General features: G+C 42.4%; 1 protein-coding gene across 1 annotated transcript in view; it reads left to right on the plus strand.

Moving 5' to 3' along the window:
- The window catches only part of LOC143287262 (DNA-directed RNA polymerase, mitochondrial-like), a 73258-nt gene that overhangs the window by 19922 nt on the left and 30373 nt on the right, over nt 1-22963 (plus strand). The window contains exons 15-25 of the mRNA XM_076595209.1: nt 537-616; nt 5861-5927; nt 6447-6582; nt 7916-8049; nt 9341-9441; nt 11633-11753; nt 14144-14228; nt 15825-15936; nt 17918-17996; nt 19448-19570; nt 20609-20731. Of these exons, the coding sequence (XP_076451324.1) occupies nt 537-616; nt 5861-5927; nt 6447-6582; nt 7916-8049; nt 9341-9441; nt 11633-11753; nt 14144-14228; nt 15825-15936; nt 17918-17996; nt 19448-19570; nt 20609-20731 (1161 nt within the window). The remainder of the gene's footprint in view (nt 1-536; nt 617-5860; nt 5928-6446; nt 6583-7915; nt 8050-9340; nt 9442-11632; nt 11754-14143; nt 14229-15824; nt 15937-17917; nt 17997-19447; nt 19571-20608; nt 20732-22963) is intronic.

Raw genomic sequence — 22963 nt, forward strand, 5'->3', positions numbered from 1 at the left:
CATCTGTTCAGAAATTTGTTTGCTTTGTATGACTTTTATTTTGTCACTGTTAACATAATGTCTGTTCACAAATTTGTTTGCTTGTTTTCTGTATCTATATATACATCTATCTATATCTATCTGTGAAAATATATATGTATCTGTCCATGTCTGTCTGTCTGTATCTCTCTCTCTATATATCCCTATATCTCCCTCTGTCTCTCTCTATATATGTATATATATGTGTGTGTGTGTGTGTATGTGTATGTATACATATTATATATAGAGAGTGAGAGAAAGAGAGAGAGAGAATTCTTGTAGAGAATTTGGCCAGATGACAACACTTACGCTGCCAGGGGTTCTTTTTCAGCACTCCAAGTGAGTGCTGCACACAGGGCCTCAGTTAATCATCCCATTTGAATGACTAGATGCTCCGGTGAGACCGGAATTCGAATCCAGACCGTCACGGACTCTGTATTGGTAGATATTTGTCTCAACCATTCTGCCAACTTCCTCCTTTTGAAATAAACATGTTCAAAATGATGTTTGTGCCACAGCTGGGAAAACTGCTGTATGAACTCATCGTCTATGACCTCAAGGTGGACACCAACATGTTGAAGACTTCCACACCCAGCAGGTAAGGACCTTGAAGCTGCGTTCATACCAGACATGGGCAGCCACTGACAATTAAACGGTTAATGTGGGAAAAAGAAAAAAAGCAACAACAACCAAGCAAAAAACAAAACAAAAAAAAACATGCACAGCAAATTGTTCCTTCTTCCTTCTGTTGATGTGAACATTTTTCATACTTAGCATGGATGACCACAGAATATTGTCCACAAGTTCTTTACGAACGTACGTGCAAGTTTGTTTTTTTGGGTGTTTTTTTTCCATTTGTCCAAATGGGGCACTGCATTTTCCAGGGTTTTCACTTCTTCAATCTTGCATTACTTGTCCTGGACAAATACTGAAACATTGTGGATGATGAAAAGCTTATTGCTGTAGGCTGTGTATTTTTTGACAAAACTGACAAAAGCTGTTCCAGTTGGACATGTTATATTTCATTAACTGACAAAATGGTGTCTCTATTTTCAAATCTACAAAGATGGCAGTTGATTTGGTGTACCATGTCCCCCCCCCCCTCACCCCCACTCTGGTATTTTGCTACCTTGTGTATTTTTCATGCATTGTTTTAGAATAGTAGAAGATGCATTACACATTGTTTAGATGTCAGAGCGAAATATGTTGTTTTGATCCAATCAAGATTCTTAAGGTTTTAAACACGCTTTCTAAGGCCATTAGATCTGTAAGTTGCAGAATGGTGCCATTTTTCTGGCTGTCCTCTGCTTACTATAAACGCTTTTAAGGCCAGGAATGTTAGGAATATTTGTGTATATGTTCATCCGTGTTTGGTATGAACGCAGCCCTAAGAGAGAGAGAGAACACTGAACTGAACACTGAACACTTTAATGTCAATAGCTTTACAGCCCTAATGACATGGGGGTTCATAATACAAATAACAACAAGCATCAATAGTAATAATATTGATGAAAACCAAAACCAAAACGAAATCAATCAATCTGTGCAACAAAGTGCAGTTTGACCATCCATTCCCATTCAAAGTGATGTGATGTGTGTGTGTGTGGTTTGTCCGTCAGGATCGACGAGGACCATCTAGTCATCCTGGGGGTGGGTGGGTTGGGCTCTGTGGGTGCGCAGATGACTGGTCAGGCCAAATCGTGCCCGGAAGGTTCTGACGCAGTGTGGACAGGGGATGGTGGCGGCTGTCGGGGACTTGCTGGCCCTGCTTTTCCTGGCCTGTCTGCGTTGCTCTGCTGCAGCGATTCTGTTGGCCTCACAGGATTTGGCACCTTTGTGGACGGCTGAATGCCACTTTGGTCTGTCCATTGCATTCAGCTCCCATGTGTCGTGGCTGATGTTGAAGGCCTTCAGAGAAGCTTTCAGAGTGTCTTTGAAGCGCTTTTTTTGGCCTCCATGGGAGCGCTTGCCATGTTGGAGTTTGCCGTAGAGCAGTTTCTTGGGGAGCCAGTGGTCTGGCATGCGAACTACATGGCCTGCCCAGCGCAGCTGGGCCTGCATCAAGGTGGTGTAGATGCTGGGCAAGTTTGCACGAGTGAGCACCTCTGTGTCAGGGATCTTCTCTTGCCACTTAATGCCGAGAAGTTTTCTGAGGCTGGTGGTGTGGAAGTGGTTCAGCTTTTTGGCGTGGCGTTTGTAGACCGTCCATGATTCAGATCCATAGAGCAGTGTGGTGAGAACTATGGCCTTGTATACTTTGAGCTTCGTCTCCAGGGTGATGCCTCTCCTGTTCCAAATCTACTTATGGAGTCTGCCAAAGGCTGTGATGTAGAGAGAAATAAAAACAAAAACATATATAAATGTATAACATAAAATATTTTCCATATGAGAATGACAACACAGATTTCAATTTTCACAATGAACAACACCTGATACTATTTTATTATTGTTGTTTTTTCGTCGCATGTTATTCGCTTCGGCAATATATTTTGCAAGTGACTGTAGTGAAGTTTCCTGATTTAGATTAAGCACTCCAAAAATATCTTCATTCTTTGCTAAATTTGTTTTAAATACAATGCATTTTTCTCGAATATCTCATAAGCTTTACAACTAAACAAAAAATGTAATTCATCCTCCCTTAAATGACCGCACATCAGACAAGGGGAGAGTAACGAGGGCTCAGTTTGAAACCACTTTTCATAAGCATTCAACCCAATCGTTCTCGATCTAAATCTGGCGAGACTTGTTCGGTGCCACTTGTTTGTCATGACTGTGATATATTTTTCTGTTTGAAATATACTTTTAAAACTATAAAACCATCTATATTTCTCAGTGCTTTCCATTTTACAGTGCCAATTCTGTTTATATGAAGCAATTAGTCTATCTTTGAATTCTGAAACAAATCCTTCTACACATCCAACTCCCTGACACATCCACACAATCTCAAATCCATTTACAGTTAATGTCTTCTTTACAAGATATACCCAGTTTTCCTTCCCTCTCTCATGCTCATTTACTAACATCTCATACGCCTGCTTACATAATCTCAATGTGGGTAGCCTTATTAATTTTAACCAATATTTTATACATTTCACACATGATTTAATATATAATGGGTATCTACCACTTTCTCCATATAATACAGTATTTGAAGCTTGTAATGGAACATTTAAAAAACGTTTAATAGCTATTGTATGTACTTTTTCTAAATCTTTGATATCAGAAAGTCCCCAAATTTTGGCGCCGTATGTTATCATTGGTTCTATTTGAGTATCAAAAAGTTTCCAAAATATATATGAATCTATCGAGCCTGATTTACGTAAACACCTTAAGATTTCTATAACCCCCTTCTTCCCCTTTCTACAGATCTCTGCTACTGTCCTTGTCAAACTTGGCTTAGTTGTAAAAATCATACCGAGATATTTACAAGCATTAGTTACCTTCACTTCATCAGTTCCATAGTGCCATCTTTCATATCTAGATAGGTAACCACCTTTTCTAAACACAACTACATTTGTTTTCTCAAAATTAACTTTTAAAAATAATCTATCTGCTTCTTGCTTTAATATGTTCAGCTGATTTTGAAGTCCTATGGCCGTGTCAGACAAAAGAATTACATCATCTGCAGATAACATGAGAAACAGTTCAACAGCCCCAGGGATCATTTGAATCCCATGTCTTCCTTTTTTCGTTATCTCTCCTGCCAGTTCATTAATAAAGAACGAAAACATCATAGGGCTCAACAGGCATCCTTGTTTTATGCCACGTGGGCAATCAAATACATCTGAATATACACCCTTCTCACGCACATATGCTAAAACTGAATCATACACACCACGCAGTGCCATATAAAGCTTACCATCAACACGTTTTACGTAACGCATTCCATAAACTATTTCGATTCACAGAGTCGAAGGCCTTCTGAAAATCTACAAAAGCAACATACAATTTTGTATTTTTTAATAAATATGTTTGCACAATTGCATACAATGTGAAAATGTGGTCAGTGGTGCTGTAACCTGATCGAAATCCAGCTTGCTCTTCAATAATCTTTTCTTCTCGTTTAGCCCATTTAGTCAATCTTCTATTTAAAATGTAAGTGTAGACTTTACTAATGATACTTGTAAGTGCAACTCCACGGTAATTATCTGGAATATTCGGGTCTCCCTTTTTGTGAATAGGTATTATAATTGATTTTGTCCGATCTATAGGAAAGATTCCATCATTAAAACATTTGTTAAATAAGAACACAGAAAATCAACAACATCTGTATTTGCCTGCTTTAACATTTCACTCAATATTTTATCTGGGCCTGCACTTTTACTTGGTTTTAAATTGTTTATGCTATCAGTTACTTCTTGCCTGCTAATTGGGTCATTAAAACAAGGTTCAAAAACCCCAGCCTCCTCTACTACCTCATCTTCTGTTTCAGTGTTAGCATTACCTTCAAATACACTAGAGAAATGGTCATACCATTGCTGTGCACTAATATTATTATAAACAAATGCCTTTCTATTTACAGATCTTACTGTTGCCCAAAACAGATTTGAATCTTTGATTGATGATTTTAATTTCTGTAACCTTAGCTCCTCAGATTCACGTTTCTTTCTTCTCTTCAGATAGACATATTCCTTCCTTACCTTTACAAATGTTTCTTTGCATTCTCTTTTATTTTCTTCAGTTTTACATCTCTGGAAACTTTTAAGAAGGCCTCTGACAAGTCTTTTCTTCCTCTTACACTCGTAAAAACAATCATTACATTTCTTCTGTCCTCTGCCAACTGTTTGAATCATACATGCAGCTGCTCCATACAATGCACATGAAAACAATTTGACACAGGCATTAACATCAACATTTAACATGTCAGAAGCATTCTGTAAACACTCCTTAAACTGACAACTGTCCAACTCATCCTTATATACATGCACATTCTCCTTAGACCACACTATCCTTTCTTCTCCTTTTTGAACTGAATCAGATTCTTTTTCAGTACTTAATCCATTTATGAAGGACAATTCAACTGGCAGATGCCATGAAAATAAACTGTCACCAATATTATCTAATAAACCGTCAGACACAAGAAAATAATCAATGACACTACATCCTTGGGGAGAAACAAATGTAAAATCACCGTCTCAATCCCCATTACAAAAACCATTCAAAATTACAAGTTCAAACAATAAGCAAAAGTCCAACAGGGATTTCCCAAAATTATTTATAGTAACATCCTTTGAACAACGTGAATCTTTCTTCACATTTTCCCAATCCAGATCAAAAACATTGATACCCATATCTTCACTTTTAGACTGCTCACAACCTGTACGTGCATTCAAGTTTCCACAAACAATAATATACACATCTTTATCTTGCACAGCCTGCAGCAAACACTCTTCCAAAATCAGTACTCCATCGTTTAATTCTGTTTCGTTGTACAGTGGACCTCCTTCGGGTACTATGTCAGCTGCAACAAAAAGAACATCTTTATCAACATTGAAAACTCTTCTATTTGATCGCTACAGTATTCACACAGTTTAAAGAAATTTCTTTCACAAATTGTTTCAAAGTATTTTTTATTAACACTAAAACTCCTCCCGAGAGAGAGAGAGAGAGAGTGTGTGTCTGTGTGTGTGTGAGAGAGAGAGAGAGAGAGTGTGTGTGAGTGCATGTATACGAATATGTTCTTCAGTTTGATGTTCTTTCATTTGATTTTTAGATGAAAATACATGTATATTTGTTTGTATGTGTGTGTTTGTTCATGTGTGTGTGTGTGTGTGTGTGTGTGTGTGTGTGTGAAAACATGTTAGTTCTGCAGGTATCACATGTCTTTCGATCTGTTGTTTAGGAACATGGTTCCGGCTTTCTACACCATTTACAGAAGCTATTCGTACCAAGTTGTGGAAGAAATCAAGGTAATTTTTAATTTCTTATGTGACATTTCATCTGTGAAGGTAAATAATTTTGCAGAAATAGTTTTCAGTTTGGTGTTGATAAATAAACTAAAACAATGGAATCAACAATCTGTAAATGTCTGTGGAACAGCAATTAACATCATTAAAATCAATAATAAAAAAAACAAAGAAACAAATATCAGTAGGTTGCATCATAGAAACAATCCTGTTGGACTATGTAACAAGGATTCAGCAATTTCAGTCAACAGTAAATGGTTGGACATTGTGTTGTTGATATTTTGCTATGAAATTTTTCTAACTTTATACATGACTTTGGAAGTGACCTGACAATCATTTGACACTGAAACCCAGTATGATTTCGTGTGATCTGTTTACTGCATATACAAGAAATGTTTTTTTGCTAAACTTTGTCTTGAAAGCATTCAGTCTTATATATATATGTGTGTGTGTGTGTGTGTGTGACTGTGTGTCTGTGTTGCTGTGTGTGTGTGTGACTGTGTGTCTGTGTTGCTGTGTCAGCCGCACCCCATGGTGATGAAGGTGTACCAGGGGTCGGAGCTGAACGAGCTGAGCTTCAACTCCAGCTTCCTGCCCATGCTGGTGCCCCCTCTGCCCTGGGTCTCCCGCACACTGGGCGGCTACCTCCTCAGTGCAGGTAGGCCTTGCTCTTTTTGGTGTGGCACCTTTTGTCTCTGAATTGTTTCTTAAGGCCAGACACTACAGTCAAATAACGACTTTTTTTTTCTCTCCAACAGTATCTTTTTTTTTTTTCTTTTGTCTACTAGGTATGTCATCACTTGTGGATCACAGAAAAAGTTATCTTAGATTTCTGTGAATACCCGTTGCTATGGAAACAAATCAAAATGGCCACCAAACAATGTTTCAAAGGAATAGGGTTTGTGGTCCATGTGGTGCATGTAAACATTTTTTTGTTATGTGGACTTGATACACAATGACATTATCTTTATTTAATGTGAGATTGTGTTGATTCTTCAATTATTGTATTTTTTTATGATTTTTTGAAATTTTGTGTTGTGGCCTACATGGTGGACTGTGATGGATTGTGTGGTGGACTACATGGTGGACTGTGATGGATTGTGTGGTGGACTACATGGTGGACTGTGATGGATTGTGTGGTGGACTACATGGTGGACTGTGATGGATTGTGTGGTGGACTACATGGTGGACTGTGATGGATTGTGTGGTGGACTACATGGTGGACTGTGATGGACTGTGTGGTGGACTACATGGTGGACTGTGATGGACTGAGTAGTGGACTGTGTGGTGGACTACATGGTGGACTGTGATGGATTGTGTGGTGGACTACATGGTGGACTGTGGTGGACTGCATTGTGGACTGTGGTGGACTACACTGTGGACTGTGGTGGACTGTGTGGTGGACTGTGATGGATTGTGTGGTGGCCTACATGGTGGACTGTGGTGGACTACATTGTGGACTGTGGTGGACTACATTGTGGACTGTGTTGGACTACATTGTGGACTGTGGTGGACTGTGTGGTGGACTACATGGTGGACTGTGGTGGACTACATTGTGGACTGGTGGACTGTGTGGTGGACTACATGGTGGACTGTGGTGGACTACATTGTGGACTGTGGTGGACTGTGTGGTGGACTACATGGCGGACTGTGATGGACTGTGTGGTGGACTGTGATGGATTGTGTGGTGGACTTCATGTTGGACTGTGATGGGCTTTTTAGTGTACTACATGGCGGACTGGTGGACTGTGATGAATTGTGTGGGACTGTTACGAACTGCGTGATGGACCTTGTGATGGACTGTGGTGGACTGTGTGACTATATGACAGAATGTGTCGTGCACTATTTGGTTGAATATATGTGGTGGACTGTATGGTGGGCTATAAGATCAACAGTATAGCAGACTTTGTGGTGGACTGTATGGCAGACTCTGTGGTGTACTGCAAAAAAATCATGGTTTGGTGTGTAAATATGTGTGTGTGCGTGTGCAGTGCGGTTGGTGCGGATCCCCATGCAGGCCCAGGCCCAGAGGGAGAAGCTGGAGCAGACGGCCAACACACAGCTCAGCACTGTGCTGGACGCGATCAACGCCCTCAGCGCCTGTGCCTGGGTCATCAATAAACCAGTCAGTCTGTGTGTGTGTGTGTGTGTGTGTGTTTGTTTGTTTGTTTGTGTGTATGGGGTGGGGAGGGATGTTGTGTGTGTGTGTGTGAGAGAGAGAGAGTGAGAGAGAGACTCAACGCCCTCAGCGCCTGTGCCAGGGTCATCAATAAACCCGTCAGCCTGTGTGTGTGTGTGTGTGTGTGTGTGTGTGTGTTTGTTTGTGTGTAGGGGGTGGGGTGGGGAGGGGTGTTGTGTGTGTGTGTGTGGGAGAGAGAGAGAGAGAGTGAGAGAGAGAGAGACTCAACGCCCTCAGCGCCTGTGCCTGGGTCATCAATAAACCCGTCAGTCTGTGTGTGTGTGTGTGTGTGTGTGTGTGTGTGTGTGTTTGTTTGTGTGTAGGGGGTGGGGTGGGGAGGGGTGTTGTGTGTGTGTGTGTGTGTGTTGTTTGTTTGTGTGTAGGGGGTGGGGTGGGGAGGGGTGTTGTGTGTGTGTGTGTGTGTTGTTTGTTTGTGTGTAGGGGGTGGGGTGGGGAGGGGTGTTGTGTGTGTGTGTGTGTGAGAGAGAGAGAGTGAGAGAGAGAGAGACTCACCGCCCTCAGCGCCTGTGCCAGGGTCATCAATAAGCCTGTTGGTCTGTGTGTGGGTGATGGGTGTGGGTTGGGAGGGGTGTTGTGTGGTGGGGTGTGAGTGTGTGTGTGTATGTTTCCATATTAATGTTATAGTCAAGTTGATTTTTTTTTTTTAACTTATACCTAGCCTGGAGTGGGTGTGGGTTTGTGAGTGGGAGTATTTGTGTGTGCGGGTGTATTCGTGTGTTTTTAGTATGTATACGTCACTGTATTTTTCATTGTAAACACCCAGGGCTTTTGTGTCATTGGGTGTACCAAATGTCCTTTTATTATTATTATTATTATTAGTAGTAGTAGTAGTAGTAGTAGTAGTAGCAGTAGCATTACTATTATAATGATGTGTGTGGTGTGGGTGTGTGTGTCATGAGTGGGTATATGTTTTTTTGTGTGTACGTGTGTGTTGGGTGGTCATGTGGTGTGTGTGTGTGTGTGTGTGTGTGTTGGGTAGGTGTGTGTCTGTGTAGTGCACGCGTGCATATGCGTGTATGGGTGTTGGTGTGGGTGTGTGTTGGGTGGGTATATGTTTGTGTGTGTATGTGTGTTTTGGGTTGGTATGTGCATGTCATGTCATATGCGTATGCATTCTATATCATCATCATCATCATTATTTATTATTATTGTATTCGTTGTCTTCTTTTTCTTATCATCATCATCGTCGTTATTATCACACCTGCTGCTGTTGCAGGTGCTGGACATCATCATTGACATCTTCAACAACAACGGTGACTCCTCCCTGGACATCCCCCCTCCTGCCTCCCAGTGCCCCTCACCATCCCCCATCACACAGTAAGTCCCCCATACCCCCCCTCCCCCTAGCTCCCCCTGACCCCCCCCCCGCCCCCCCCTTCCCAGGTGGGTGTGACAGATTATCTCTGGTGTTTCAATAAATTGCGACAATGTTAGATAAAGATTAACTCATTCAGCCCTTTGTGTGACTTAGCAATGCTCTGGTATTAACTTTGTTTCAATATAACGGTTGCCGTGTTCCTACATTCGCATAAAACTGCAAGCAAAGGGAACAAACCTCCACGGTGTTTCTGGCTGTGTCCACCAAAAAAAAACCCCCAAAAACAACAACAAAAACCATGGTTGATTGCGTGTATTTCCTGCGTTTCCCCCCATCAGTATGGAAGGAAAGTCTGCTGAGGATGTAAACTCCCTTCGGTTGGATGGGTAAAATAAAGGTGCCCACAGCCTTATACAGCCGTCGGTGTGCACAGTTACTTCACATCCACTATGTCTATTGTAATGTATTACTGATTTTATGTCACAACAGATTTCTCTGTGTGAAATTCGGGCTGCTCTCACCAGGGAGAGTGTATCGCTACACTGAGACCACCACCCATTTTTTTGTATTTTTTCCTGCATGCGTTTTTTTGTTTTTGTTTTCCTATCAAAGTGGATTTTTCTACAGAATTTTGCCAGGGACAACCCTTTTGTAGCCATGGGTTCTTCTACGTGCACTAGGTACATGCTGCACACAGGACCTCGGTTTATCGTCTCCTCCAAATGACTAGAGTTCAGACTACCACTCACGTTCAAGTGGAGGGGGGAGAAAATACTGACAACTGTGCCATGACTCGAACCAGTGCGTTCAGATTCTCTCGCTTTCTAGGCGGATGCTTTGCCTCTTTGGCCATCACTCCACAGCTCAGTCTAGCGCTCGACACAGTCAGGAAGGCAGGCCCAAAATCCTCTCCTTCCACCACTTTACTCTTCCCCAACAGGTGTCAAGTACCTGTTCATACACCTGGGTGGGGGTGAGGAAAATGGGAAGGGGGAGGGAAAGTTGGAACAAAGTTCCCTTCACAAGAACACAACACCATGCCAGAAATGGGGCCTCGAACTCCAATCACTGGTGACCGCTGGTCCAGAAATCTTAAACACTTGACCTATTCTGCCGTGGCACCTGAAGTTAGATCATTCCACATCAGATTGCATCTTTACTAAACTGGCAGATAGTATTGAGATGAGTGGATGCGATTACAGTTCAACAAATGACTGCAGTACTGTGCAGATACTGGACAGCACTGTGTAGTTCATTTGAGTTTAGGACAGCACAGCACAAGCATAGCACAGCACAGCAGAGCAAAACACAGCATAGCATTGTCCAGTATGGCACACCATAGCTCATACTCAGCTCAGCATAGTTTAGCTCAGCATAGTTCAGCATAGCTAAGATTAGCTTTGCATAGCTGAGCACAGCATAGTACAGCATTGCTTAGCACAGTACAAAACACAACTCAGCACAGCTTAGCACAGAACAGCATAGTATGGTGTAGCATAGCACAGTTTAACTTTGCATCATGATAATGATGCATGGGTTTCTAATATGCAGCAATTCATTTTATTGATCTATTTATTTATTCATTTATTTATTCATTCATTTGTTCATTTATCTATCTATCTCTGTCAATCTATCAATCTATTTATTTATTTATTTATTCAATCATTCATTTGTTGATTTATCTGTCTGTCTGTCTATCTATTTATCTGTCAGTCATAATTTATTTATAGTTATGTAATGTGAATGTGTTCATTTGAGAGAGTACACTGTAGATGAAGGCAGACCTGGTTCTTGATCCTCACAGAGATCTCTCTCTCTCAATATATATATATATATATATATATATATATACATATATATATATATATATATATATATATATATATATATATATATATATATATGTCAGAATTTATTTGTTTATTTATTTATTTATGTATTTAATGTGAACATGTTCAGTTGAGAGTGTGCATTGTAGATGAAGCCAGATCTGGTTGTTGATCCTCACAGAGATCTCTCTCTCAATATATATATATATATATATATATATATATATATATATATATATATATATATATATAATGTCAGAATTTATTTGTGTACATATTTATTTGATGTATTTAATGTGAACGTGTACAGTTGAGAGTGTGCAGTGTGGATGAAGCCAGACCTGGTTGTTGATCCTCACAGGGAGATGACGGCACAAGAGAAATCTGCGGCACATCGGCAGCGACAGAAACTGCGGGCTCAGAAAGCTGAGATGTACAGTCTGTGGTGTCAGGAGCTGTACAAACTGTCCATCGCCAACAAGGTGAGTACAGTTTATGGTATCAGGAGCTGTACAAACTGTCCATCGCCAACAAGGTGAGTACAGTCTGTGGTGTCAGGAGCTGTACAAACTGTCCATCGCCAACAAGGTGAGTACAGTCTGTGGTGTCAGGAGCTGTACAAACTGTCCATCGCCAACAAGGTGAGTACAGTCTGTGGTGTCAGGAGCTGTACAAACTGTCCATCGCCAACAAGGTGAGTACAGTCTGTGGTGTTAGGAGCTGTACAGACTGTCCATCGCCAACAAGGTGAGTACAGTCTGTGGTGTCAGGAGCTGTACAAACTGTCCATCGCCAACAAGGTGAGTACAGTCTGTGGTGTTAGGAGCTGTACAGACTGTCCATCGCTAACAAGGTGAGTACAGTTTGTGGTGTTTGGAGCTGTACAAACTGTCCATCACTAACAAGGTGAGTACAGTTTATGGTGTCAGGAGCTGTACAAACTGTCCATCACTAACAAGGTGAGTACAGTTTATGGTGTCAGGAGCTGTACAAACTGTCCATCGCTAACAAGGTGAGTACAGTCTGTGGTGTCAGGAGCTGTACAGACTGTCCATCGCCAACAAGGTGAGTACAGTCTGTGGTGTTAGGAGCTGTACAGACTGTCCATCGCTAACAAGGTGAGTACAGTTTGTGGTGTTAGGAGCTGTACAAACTGTCCATCGCTAACAAGGTGAGTACAGTCTGTGGTGTCAGGAGCTGTACAAACTGTCCATCGCTAACAAGGTGAGTACAGTTTGTGGTGTCAGGAGCTGTACAAACTGTCCATCGCCAACAAGGTGAGTACAGTTTATGGTGTCAGGAGCTGTACAAACTGTCCATCGCTAACAAGGTGAGTACAGTTTGTGGTGTCAGGAGCTGTACAACTGTCCATCACTAACAAGGTGAGTACAGTTTGTGGTGTTAGGAGCTGTACAAACTGTCCATCACTAACAAGGTGAGTACAGTCTGTGGTGTTAGGAGCTGTACAGACTGTCCATCGCCAACAAGGTGAGTACAGTTTATGGTGTCAGGAGCTGTACAAACTGTCCATCGCCAACAAGGTGAGTACAGTTTATGGTGTCAGGAGCTGTACAAACTGTCCATCGCTAACAAGGTGAGTACAGTTTGTGGTGTCAGGAGCTGTACAACTGTCCATCACTAACAAGGTGAGTACAGTTTGTGGTGTTAGGAGCTGTACAGACTGTCCATCGCCAACAAGGTGAGTACAGTTTATGGTGTCAGGAGCTGTACAACTGTCCATCACCAACAAGGTGAGCCAACTGCCCAAGTGATATGGTCTGGATGTGTCATCGCTGTGAAGTACAGTTTGTGGTGTCAGGAGCTGTACAACTGTCCATCACTAACTAGGTGAGCCAACTGCCCAAGTGATATGGTCTGGATGTGTCATCGCTGTGAAGTACAGTTTGTGGTGTCAGGAGCTGTACAACTGTCCATCGCCAACAAGGTGAGCCAACTGCCCAAGTGATATGGTCTGGATGTGTCATCGCTGTGAAGTACAGTTTATGGTGTATGATAGTCAGTTGTGTCCGAGTATGACCATCAGAACAGCAGAGGAGGCATCTGTTTTTCAGACTATCTGAGCTAGAATTTTGATTATAGTGGAATGTGTCTTGCCCAAGTTACATCTCCACTTTCTTGGCCAACAGGGCTTTAGGACAGTTGGCGTTGGGGATGGTCCCCAAAGGCCAACTTGCCCCCAAGGCTGCAGCGCTAAGAACCAGTGCAGTCTCACCTTCTAGTTTGAGAGTCACAACCCTTCACAAAAAGCTAAGCTGTAAGTGAATTCCCATTGCTGTGGGAAAAACCATCGCTCATACAGCTCTCACTGTGCTGTTGGTCCAACTGTAAGCTTATGTCAATATCTTATTCGAGCAGAGTGTTGAGATACATTTTGTAATGTTGAGTTTACAAAGAAACAAAGGATTGAATGAACAGATGAATAATGGAATGACTCATTTGCTTAAAAAAAAAAAAAAAAAAAAAATTGAAGCTGTTGACATTGAATTTGAGCATCCATGGAATTGTCGGAACATAGTGACACCTCTTTGAGAAACTGAAATAGAAACTGAAACGATTGTTAACTTTTTAGAAGTAGCGCATGGTGTGTGTGTGTGTGTGTGTGTGTGTGTGTGACTGAAGCCTGACTTACTGACACAGGAAACAAATGATGAGTACCTAAAGGCAGCCATCAGTCGGCTCTTCCCAGGTGGGAAGCCTGTTGTGCAAATGACTCTGTAATTGTTAAGCTTATAGAACTTGGTCTGTGACCAAGGATATGCACTATATAATTACCCATTAGTACCCATATCAGTGTTTCAGTGTGACCAGATAGTACTCACTGTGTGTGTTGTATGTGTGTGTGTGTGTGCAGTTCCGTGACGAGGTGTTCTGGTTCCCTCACAACCTGGATTTCCGTGGACGCACCTACCCCTGCCCTCCCCACTTCAACCATCTGGGTCAGCTGCTTTCATGTGGACTTGTTACATCATCTGCTGTCATGTTCTTGCCAAGCACGCTGTCTCTTCTGCTTACTCTTTTTTTATTCTCTCTCCTCTCCATTCAAACGGTCACACTAGCACAGACAGACACAGACAGACACTGACACACACACTTACACATGAATACACACACACACACACACACACACACACACACACACACACAGAGGCACACATGAAAGCATATATATATATAAATGTTTGTATGGCCTGGAAAGTGAAAAATGTATGCAATCAAGGTTTCAGGAAGACTGGATGAAGTTCCACACATGTTTGGAAGCCTTACGTGTCATGGAAGATGAACTAAAAGGCCAGCAGTATGGCTTTTGAGTTCATGGAAGACCATGGCTGAAAGGCTGCAAAGATTTAACCCCTTGACTGCTGAATCTTGGTGAAATGAGATCAGCTTGGCATACAGAACACAGAGTGCTTTATTATCTCAACAAGAGAAATTCATGTGTGGTGTATTCATTTGGGGTGCATGAGTTTGAAAGACTTAATTCTTTTTTTTTTGTTTTTGTTTTTTTGTTTACTCAGCAATGGTGTAACTGATTTTTTGTTGAACAGAAGTTGTGCAGTTCCCAGAGGAGGAAGTTCAGATACAGAGTAGTGACTGCCAGGCAGATGCCTAACCCAACGTACTTGGTTAGGCCTTGATACAGAGTAGTGACTGCCAGGCAGATGCCTAACCCAACGTGCTTGGTTAGGCCTTGAGTGCATGCAGAAGGGTGGCTGACATCCTGACCTGTACGTAAACTGTGTCTTATCTCATTGAGGTGACAGCCCTTTACTGATAAGTGTAGTCATCAGCAGCAGTCAAGGGCTGAAACTCACCACTTGCAGGCTTTTATGTGCTGACCTGTTAACCCTTCCACATTCAGCAGAATTCGTCAAGCTTGGCACTTGATTCCACTCTTCTGCTTTCCTAGAAAACAAATCTATTAAGAAAAGCCCCCCAAATGGGCTTTTTGTTATCATTAAATGTTGAAAGCTGTGTAGCTGCCATGTATTTAGCCAGTGAAGAGTTAAACAAAAGTTCTGTTCAGCAGGTTTTGACATCACTTTAACCGCTCTTATATGTGGGTTGCCCTGAAGCTGGAAAAAAAAAGAAGAAAAGTATTGTTTTGTATTGTATTGGTTTATCCTTTGCCACAGCATATTGGTTAAGATGTTCACCTGCCAGCACAATGTCTGTGAGGGTCTGGGTTTGATTCCTGCTCTTGTTCTTTCTCCCAACTTTGACTGGAAAATCAAACTGAGCGTCTAGTCATTCTGAATGGATGATAAACCGAGGTCCCGTGTGCACCATGCACTTATCACACTGAAAAAGATCCCATGGCAATAGAAGTGTTGTCCTCTGGCAAAACTCCTTAGAAGAAATCCACCATGAAAGGTACACTAATCTACATGCATGCACTCAAGGCCTGATTAAATGTATTGGGTTATGCTGCAGTCAGGCGTCTGCCTAGCAGACATGGTGTAGCATATATATGGATTTGTCTGAACGCAGTGACCCCTCCTTCACAAAGTGAAAGTGAAAGTGAAACTGTGCAGGAAGTGACATCACTCGCAGCATCCTGATGTTCGCCAAGGGAAAGCCTCTGGGGCCGCAGGGTCTGGACTGGATGAAGATCCACCTCATCAACCTCACTGGATTCAAGAAAAGGTCTGATTTTTTATGTGTATGATCAGTATTGTTTTGAATGTGATCTTGTTATTTGGGTCAGGCATTAGCTCAGCAGATGTGGAATGTATGATGAGCATTGTTTTCAGTGTGATCTTTTTATTTGGGTTACGCTGCTGGTTAGACATTTACTTAGCAGAGGTGTAATGTCTAATGAGCATCGTTTTGTGTATGGTCTTTTTATATTGGTTATGCCGCTTGGGTTATGCATTTACTTAACAGATGTGGTGTAGGGTATATGGATTTGTCTGATCATTGAGCCTCCTTGACCAACTGAACTGAATTGAACAGAATTGAAGCCTTTTTATCGTCTGTTCTTGTACGTAAATTTGGAGGCACGGTGGCAGAATGGGTTGTGTGTCGGGCTTCTGAACCAGTGAACACCGGTGATCAGGGTTCAGTGCCCTGAGACAGCAGTGTGTTGTGTCCTTGGTAAAGGCACCAACGCTTGCCTGGTGAATGGGTACCTGGCTTTTAGTTGGGGAAGTTTTTGAAAATGTGGAAGGGGAGGATTGGGCCTTGCCTTCCTATGCCAAGCCCTAGACACCATGGATATGAATTCGCTGACCTGAAGGCTTTAAAAGGGTATGGGACCTTTAGCCACATGTATGTGAATTTGTGTTTGAGCATTTGCTTGCTTGCCTTTGCAGGGTTATGCATGTAAGTGGTCATTTTAGAGTTCAACTGCATATTTTGAGTGTTAACTTTTTCATTGCACAGCACAGTCAAGTGTGTTTTACAGGAAAAACGCGCTATATAAATTGAATTATAATTATCATTGTATGCGTTAATCTGCGTGAAAGTTTTATTGGCTTACTGTTTAGAGCAGGGCTGTTTCCAGTGTGACTGGGAACCCAGTTGGTTTGTTGGTTAGTTTATTTATTTTATTTTATTTATTTATTGTCTGCTAGTCTGAGTTGATGACTTTTGCACCCTTAATGGTTCAGCATGAAATGATTCAAACTGTCATTAATCACATCAAATATAACAAAAATCAGTGACCAGAAAAAAAAAGAAGAAAAAGACTCATTCAACCCCACAGCTACAGGCCTGCTACACCTCCCCTGGACCAGCACTACATGACACCACTGCAGAAAACACAGGGTGCTTCACTCATGTCTGCTACATCTCCCCTGGACCAGCCCTACATGACATCACTGCAGAAAACACAGGGTGCTTCACTCATGTCTGCTACACCTCCCCTGGACCAGCCCTACAGGAGACCACTGCAGAAAACACAGGGTGCTTCACTCATGTCTGCTACACCTCCCCTGGACCAGCACTACATGACACCACTGCAGAAAACACAGGGTGCTTCACTCATGTCTGCTACACCTCCCCTGGACCAGCCCTACAGGAGATCACTGCAGAAAACACAGGGTGCTTCACTCATGTCTACTACATCTCCCCTGGACCAGCACTACATGACATCACTGCAGAAAACACAGGGTGCTTCACTCATGTCTGCTACACCTCCCCTGGACCAGCACTACATGACACCACTGCAGAAAACACAGGGTGCTTCACTCATGTCTGCTACATCTCCCCTGGACCAGCACTACATGACATCACTGCAGAAAACACAGGGTGCTTCACTCATGTCTGCTACACCTCCCCTGGACCAGCACTACATGACACCACTGCAGAAAACACAGGGTGCTTCACTCAAACAGTGATAATTGGTGGAGAATTGTTGATTTAAAGCTTTTTTTCATGCTTCTGGAATCCATTAGCAGTTCATTTTAGTATGCCAGCTGTACCAAGCAAGAATGAACAAAATTAACATTGTGTGTCGTACCAGGTCCATAGGGGAAGTAATCATGGTACAAGTTATCTCCTACCTGGAGTAGAATGAGTTAAACATTGATAACAAAAAATGAAGTTTGTATCATTTGTCAGCCACGTTTACCATTGAGAATCATGCAGTATTAAACGACAATCTGTGGTCAACATGAATGTGCAGGAGCCCTAACAGAGACAGACTGGCCTATGCCAATCAGATGATGGATGACATTTTGGATTCTGCAGACAACCCTCTCACAGTAAGTTTTTGCATGTGTCTATGTGTGTGTGGAGGTGGTGGTGGGGTGTGTGTGTGGGGGTGGGGGGGGGGGGGTGAGGGTGTGTATGTGTGTGTGGAGGTGGTGGTGGGGTGTGTGTGTGGGGGTGGGGGGGGGGTGAGGGTGTGTATGTGTGTGTGTTGGGTGTGTCTGTGTCTGTGAGTGTGCATGCATGTATGAGTGTATGTGTGTACGCATGTATCTCTGTGTGTGTGCGTTGGGTGCATCTGTGTCTGTGAGTGTGTATGCATATATGAGTGTGTGTGTGTGTGTGTGCATATGTGTGTGCATGTGCAAATGTGTGTAATTGTGGGTGTATATGATTTTGATCATGTAGCAAGTGCTTAGTTTGCTGAAGTTGAGCTGGATCAGTTTTTGACATAAAAGAACACATGGCAAAGAAGGTGTTGTCTCCTGGCAAAGTTCTATAGCAGAAATCCACTCTGATAGGTACACAATATATTTGCGAACACTCAAGGTCTGACTCAGCATGCTGGGCTATGCCGCTGGTCAGGCACCAGCCCAGCAGGTGTGGTGTAGCATGCTATGCCGCGGGTCAGGCACCAGCCCAGCAGGTGTGGTGTAGCATGCTATGCCGCTGGTCAGGCACCAGCCCAGCAGGTGTGGTGTAGCATGCTATGCCGCGGGTCAGGCACCAGCCCAGCAGGTGTGGTGTAGCATGCTATGCCGCGGGTCAGGCACCAGCCCAGCAGGTGTGGTGTAGCATGCTATGCTGCGGGTCAGGCACCAGCCCAGCAGGTGTGGTGTAGCATGCTATGCCGCGGGTCAGGCACCAGCCCAGCAGGTGTGGTGTAGCATGCTATGCCGCGGGTCAGGCACCAGCCCAGCAGGTGTGGTGTAGCATGCTATGCCGCGGGTCAGGCACCAGCCCAGCAGGTGTGGTGTAGCATACAGAGATGCCAATTGTTACGATTTCGCCGTATTTTGTCACGCTCGCTAGCAGTTTGTTCCTATGTTATGCCAACGTCAAAATTGTTCTGACGAGTTCATTTTTGTCTTGATAGCATGGTCACATGTTTTAATGTCGTAACATTACCCAGATGCTCTAGACTTATCGATCATATGGCCAGTGCAGTCATTACTAACCTTGGTCTCATGGTATGATGCTGAGCTAATTGTGTGTGTGTTTACATTGAAACAGCATTGAGTGGACCAGTCAGCTTAATCGATAGCAGTTACACCGTGTTGCAGGTAGGCACAAGTGTTTGTATGCCTTGTAGATAAAATGTACGTTTGCTGATGTGGCTCGGAGTCTGAGTATTCCTTCCGAATTCAGAATTTGCCTTCCAAGTTTCCTGATTGTTCCTGCAAACACTTGACAGGGGTTGGCATCTCCGAGCATACATGGCTTTGTCAGAACGCAGTGACACCTACCTCCTTGAGAAACTGAAACTGAGATTGGCGCTGTGCAGGGAAACATGTGGTGGAAGAAGTCGGATGAACCCTGGCAGACGCTGGCCTGCTGCATGGAAATCGCCAAAGCCATCCGCTCCCCAGACCCTGAGCAGTATGTGTGCCACCTGCCCATTCACCAGGTGGGACACAGGATGGGGGGTTGTGTGTTGTCTGTCTGAGTTCAAGTCTTGTGTGTTGGGATTGTCAGTATGGCACAGTGTGTGAGCTGTGTGTTGTCTGTCTGAGTTCAAGTCTTGTGTGTTGGGATTGTCAGTATGGCACAGTGTGTGAGCTGTGTGTTGTCTGTCTGAGTTCAAGTCTTGTGTGTTGGGATTGTCAGTATGGCACAGTGTGTGAGCTGTGTGTTGTCTGTCTGAGTTCAAGTCTTGTGTGTTGGGATTGTCAGTATGGCACAGTGTGTGAGCTGTGTGTTGTCTGTCTGAGTTCAAGTCTTGTGTGTTGGGATTGTCAGTATGGCAGAGTATAAGAGCTGAGGTGGGTGAGTGTGTTTCGTTTCTGTTAGGCCTAGTCTTTTTTTCTTGTTGTTTCATTTCAATTACTTTGCCTTTTTTTGTGTTTTTTTAAAATTCATATTTGAATAATCTGAACACTCAACGGTGTCCAGTAAACTGAAAGTTATATTGTGATGATCGTATGCAACAATAGAGAACAGATGAATTGATTGATAGTAAATTTGAAAAAAAACAACTAGTTGCACTTTAAAATTTTTTTTTTTTTATAGATTTCTCCATATGAGCAAGGCAGTTGTTTGTATAGGATTGGAATCAGATCCCTACCAGTGTCTGCACTAGTATGTCGCAGTTTGTATTTTAAACAAAACTTAAGGGGGAAAAATCCCTTTAAGTAATGTGTGTGTGTGTGTGTGTGTGTGTGTGTGTGTATTACATGCTTGTTGATCAAATGTAATTTTAGGGGAAAAATCCCATTACAGTAATGTGGAACATTCACGTGATTGTTGATTGAACGTAACTTTAGGGGAAAAAATCCCTTTAAGTAATGTGGAAATCAGTTGCTTGTTGATTAAACGTAACTTTAGGGGGAAAAATCCTTTTAAGTAACATGGAACATTCAATTGCTTGTTGATTAAATGTAACTTTAGGGGAAAAAATTCCCTAAGTAATGTGGAACATTCAGTTACTCGCTTGTTGACGTCGCAGGACGGATCGTGCAACGGCCTTCAACATTACGCGGCTCTGGGTCGTGACCTGGCTGGAGCTCAGTCTGTCAACCTGTGGCCCTACGACTGCCCCCAGGATGTGTACAGTGATGTCTGTGAACTGGTAAGATCACACAATGTGTTGTGATGTCTGACAAATGTGTACACAAAGTACACAAAGTGGTAAGATCACACAATGTGTTGTGATTGTGATGTCTGTGTGTTTACCTTTCTTGACAAATGTGTATAGTGATGTCTGTGAACTGGTAAGATCACACAATGTGTTGTGATGTCTGTGTGTTTGCCTTTCTTGACAAATGTGTACAGTGATGTCTGTGAACTGGTAAGATCACACAACATGTTGTGATGTCTGTGTGTTTACCTTTCTTGACAAATGTGTACAGTGATGTCTGTGAACTGGTAAGATCACACAACGTGTTGTGATGTCTGTGTGTTTACCTTTCTTGACAAATGTGTACAGTGATGTCTGTGAACTGGTAAGATCACACAACGTGTTGTGATGTCTGTGTGTTTACCTTTCTTGACAAATGTGTACAGTGATGTCTGTGAACTGGTAAGATCACACAACGTGTTGTGATGTCTGTGTGTTTACCTTTCTTGACAAATGTGTACAGTGATGTCTGTGAACTGGTAAGATCACACAACGTGTTGTGATGTCTGACAAATGTGTACACAAAGTACACAAAGTGGTAAGATCACACAATGTGTTGTGATGTCTGTGTGTTTACCTTTCTTGACAAATGTGTACAGTGATGTCTATGAACTGGTAAGATCACACAATGTGTTGTGATGTCTGTGTGTTTACCTTTCTTGACAAATGTGTACAGTGATGTCTGTGAACTGGTAAGATCACACAATGTGTTGTGATGTCTGTGTGTTTACCTTTCTTGACAAATGTGTACAGTGATGTCTGTGAACTGGTAAGATCACACAACATGTTGTGATGTCTGTGTGTTTACCTTTCTTGACAAATGTGTACAGTGATGTCTGTGAACTGGTAAGATCACACAACGTGTTGTGATGTCTGACAAATGTGTACACAAAGTACACAAAGTGGTAAGATCACACAATGTGTTGTGATGTCTGTGTGTTTACCTTTCTTGACAAATGTGTACAGTGATGTCTGTGAACTGGTAAGATCACACAACGTGTTGTGATGTCTGACAAATGTGTACACAAAGTACACAAAGTGGTAAGATCACACAATGTGTTGTGATGTCTGACAAATGTGTACACAAAGTACACAAAGTGGTAAGATCACACAATGTGTTGTGATGTCTGACAAATGTGTACACAAAGTACACAAAGTGGTAAGATCACACAACGTGTTGTGATGTCTGTGTGTCTTGTTGTTTTTTTTTCCTGTTGGAATATCTTGTGATAGGTGCTCTCAGTTTATGTGCAGCTTACAGATCAACTGGCCAGCCTTAGAAACATACATTTCTTTTGTGGACTCTCAAAGTCTGACCAGCGTGTTACGTTTATGCGTAGGTCAGGCATCTGCTTTTTTTTGCTTTTTTTTTTTAAAGCAGATGTGGTTCAGCATACATGGATCAGTGTGCGTGCCTTTACACCTTGAAAATGAAACTAGTATCCTTTCTTGACAGATCAGTGTGTGTGCCTTTACACCTTGAAAATGAAACTAGTATCCTTTCTTGACAGATCAGTGTGCGTGCCTTTACACCTTGAAAATGAAACTAGTATCCTTTCTTGACAGATCAGTGTGTGTGCCTTTACACCTTGAAAATGAAACTAGTATCCTTTCTTGACAGATCAGTGTGCGTGCCTTTACACCTTGAAAATGAAACTAGTTTCCTTTCTTGACAGATCAGTGTGTGTGCCTTTACACCTTGAAAATGAAACTAGTATCCTTTCTTGACAGATCAGTGTGTGTGCCTTTACACCTTGAAAATGAAACTAGTATCCTTTCTTGACAGATCAGTGTGTGTGCCTTTACACCTTGAAAATGAAACTAGTATCCTTTCTTGACAGATCAGTGTGTGTGCCTTTACACCTTGAAAATGAAACTAGTATCCTTTCTTGACAGATCAGTGTGTGTGCCTTTACACCTTGAAAATGAAACTAGTATCCTTTCTTGACAGATCAGTGTGTGTGCCTTTACACCTTGAAAATGAAACTAGTTTCCTTTTTTGACAGATCAGTGTGTGTGCCTTTACACCTTGAAAATGAAACTAGTATCCTTTCTTGACAGATCAGTGTGTGTGCCTTTACACCTTGAAAATGAAACTAGTATCCTTTCTTGACAGATCAGTGTGTGTGCCTTTACACCTTGAAAATGAAACTAGTATCCTTTCTTGACAGATCAGTGTGTGTG

This window comes from Babylonia areolata, chromosome 11 (genome assembly GCF_041734735.1).
Source record: "Babylonia areolata isolate BAREFJ2019XMU chromosome 11, ASM4173473v1, whole genome shotgun sequence".
Classification (NCBI taxonomy): Eukaryota; Metazoa; Mollusca; class Gastropoda; order Neogastropoda; family Buccinidae; genus Babylonia; species Babylonia areolata.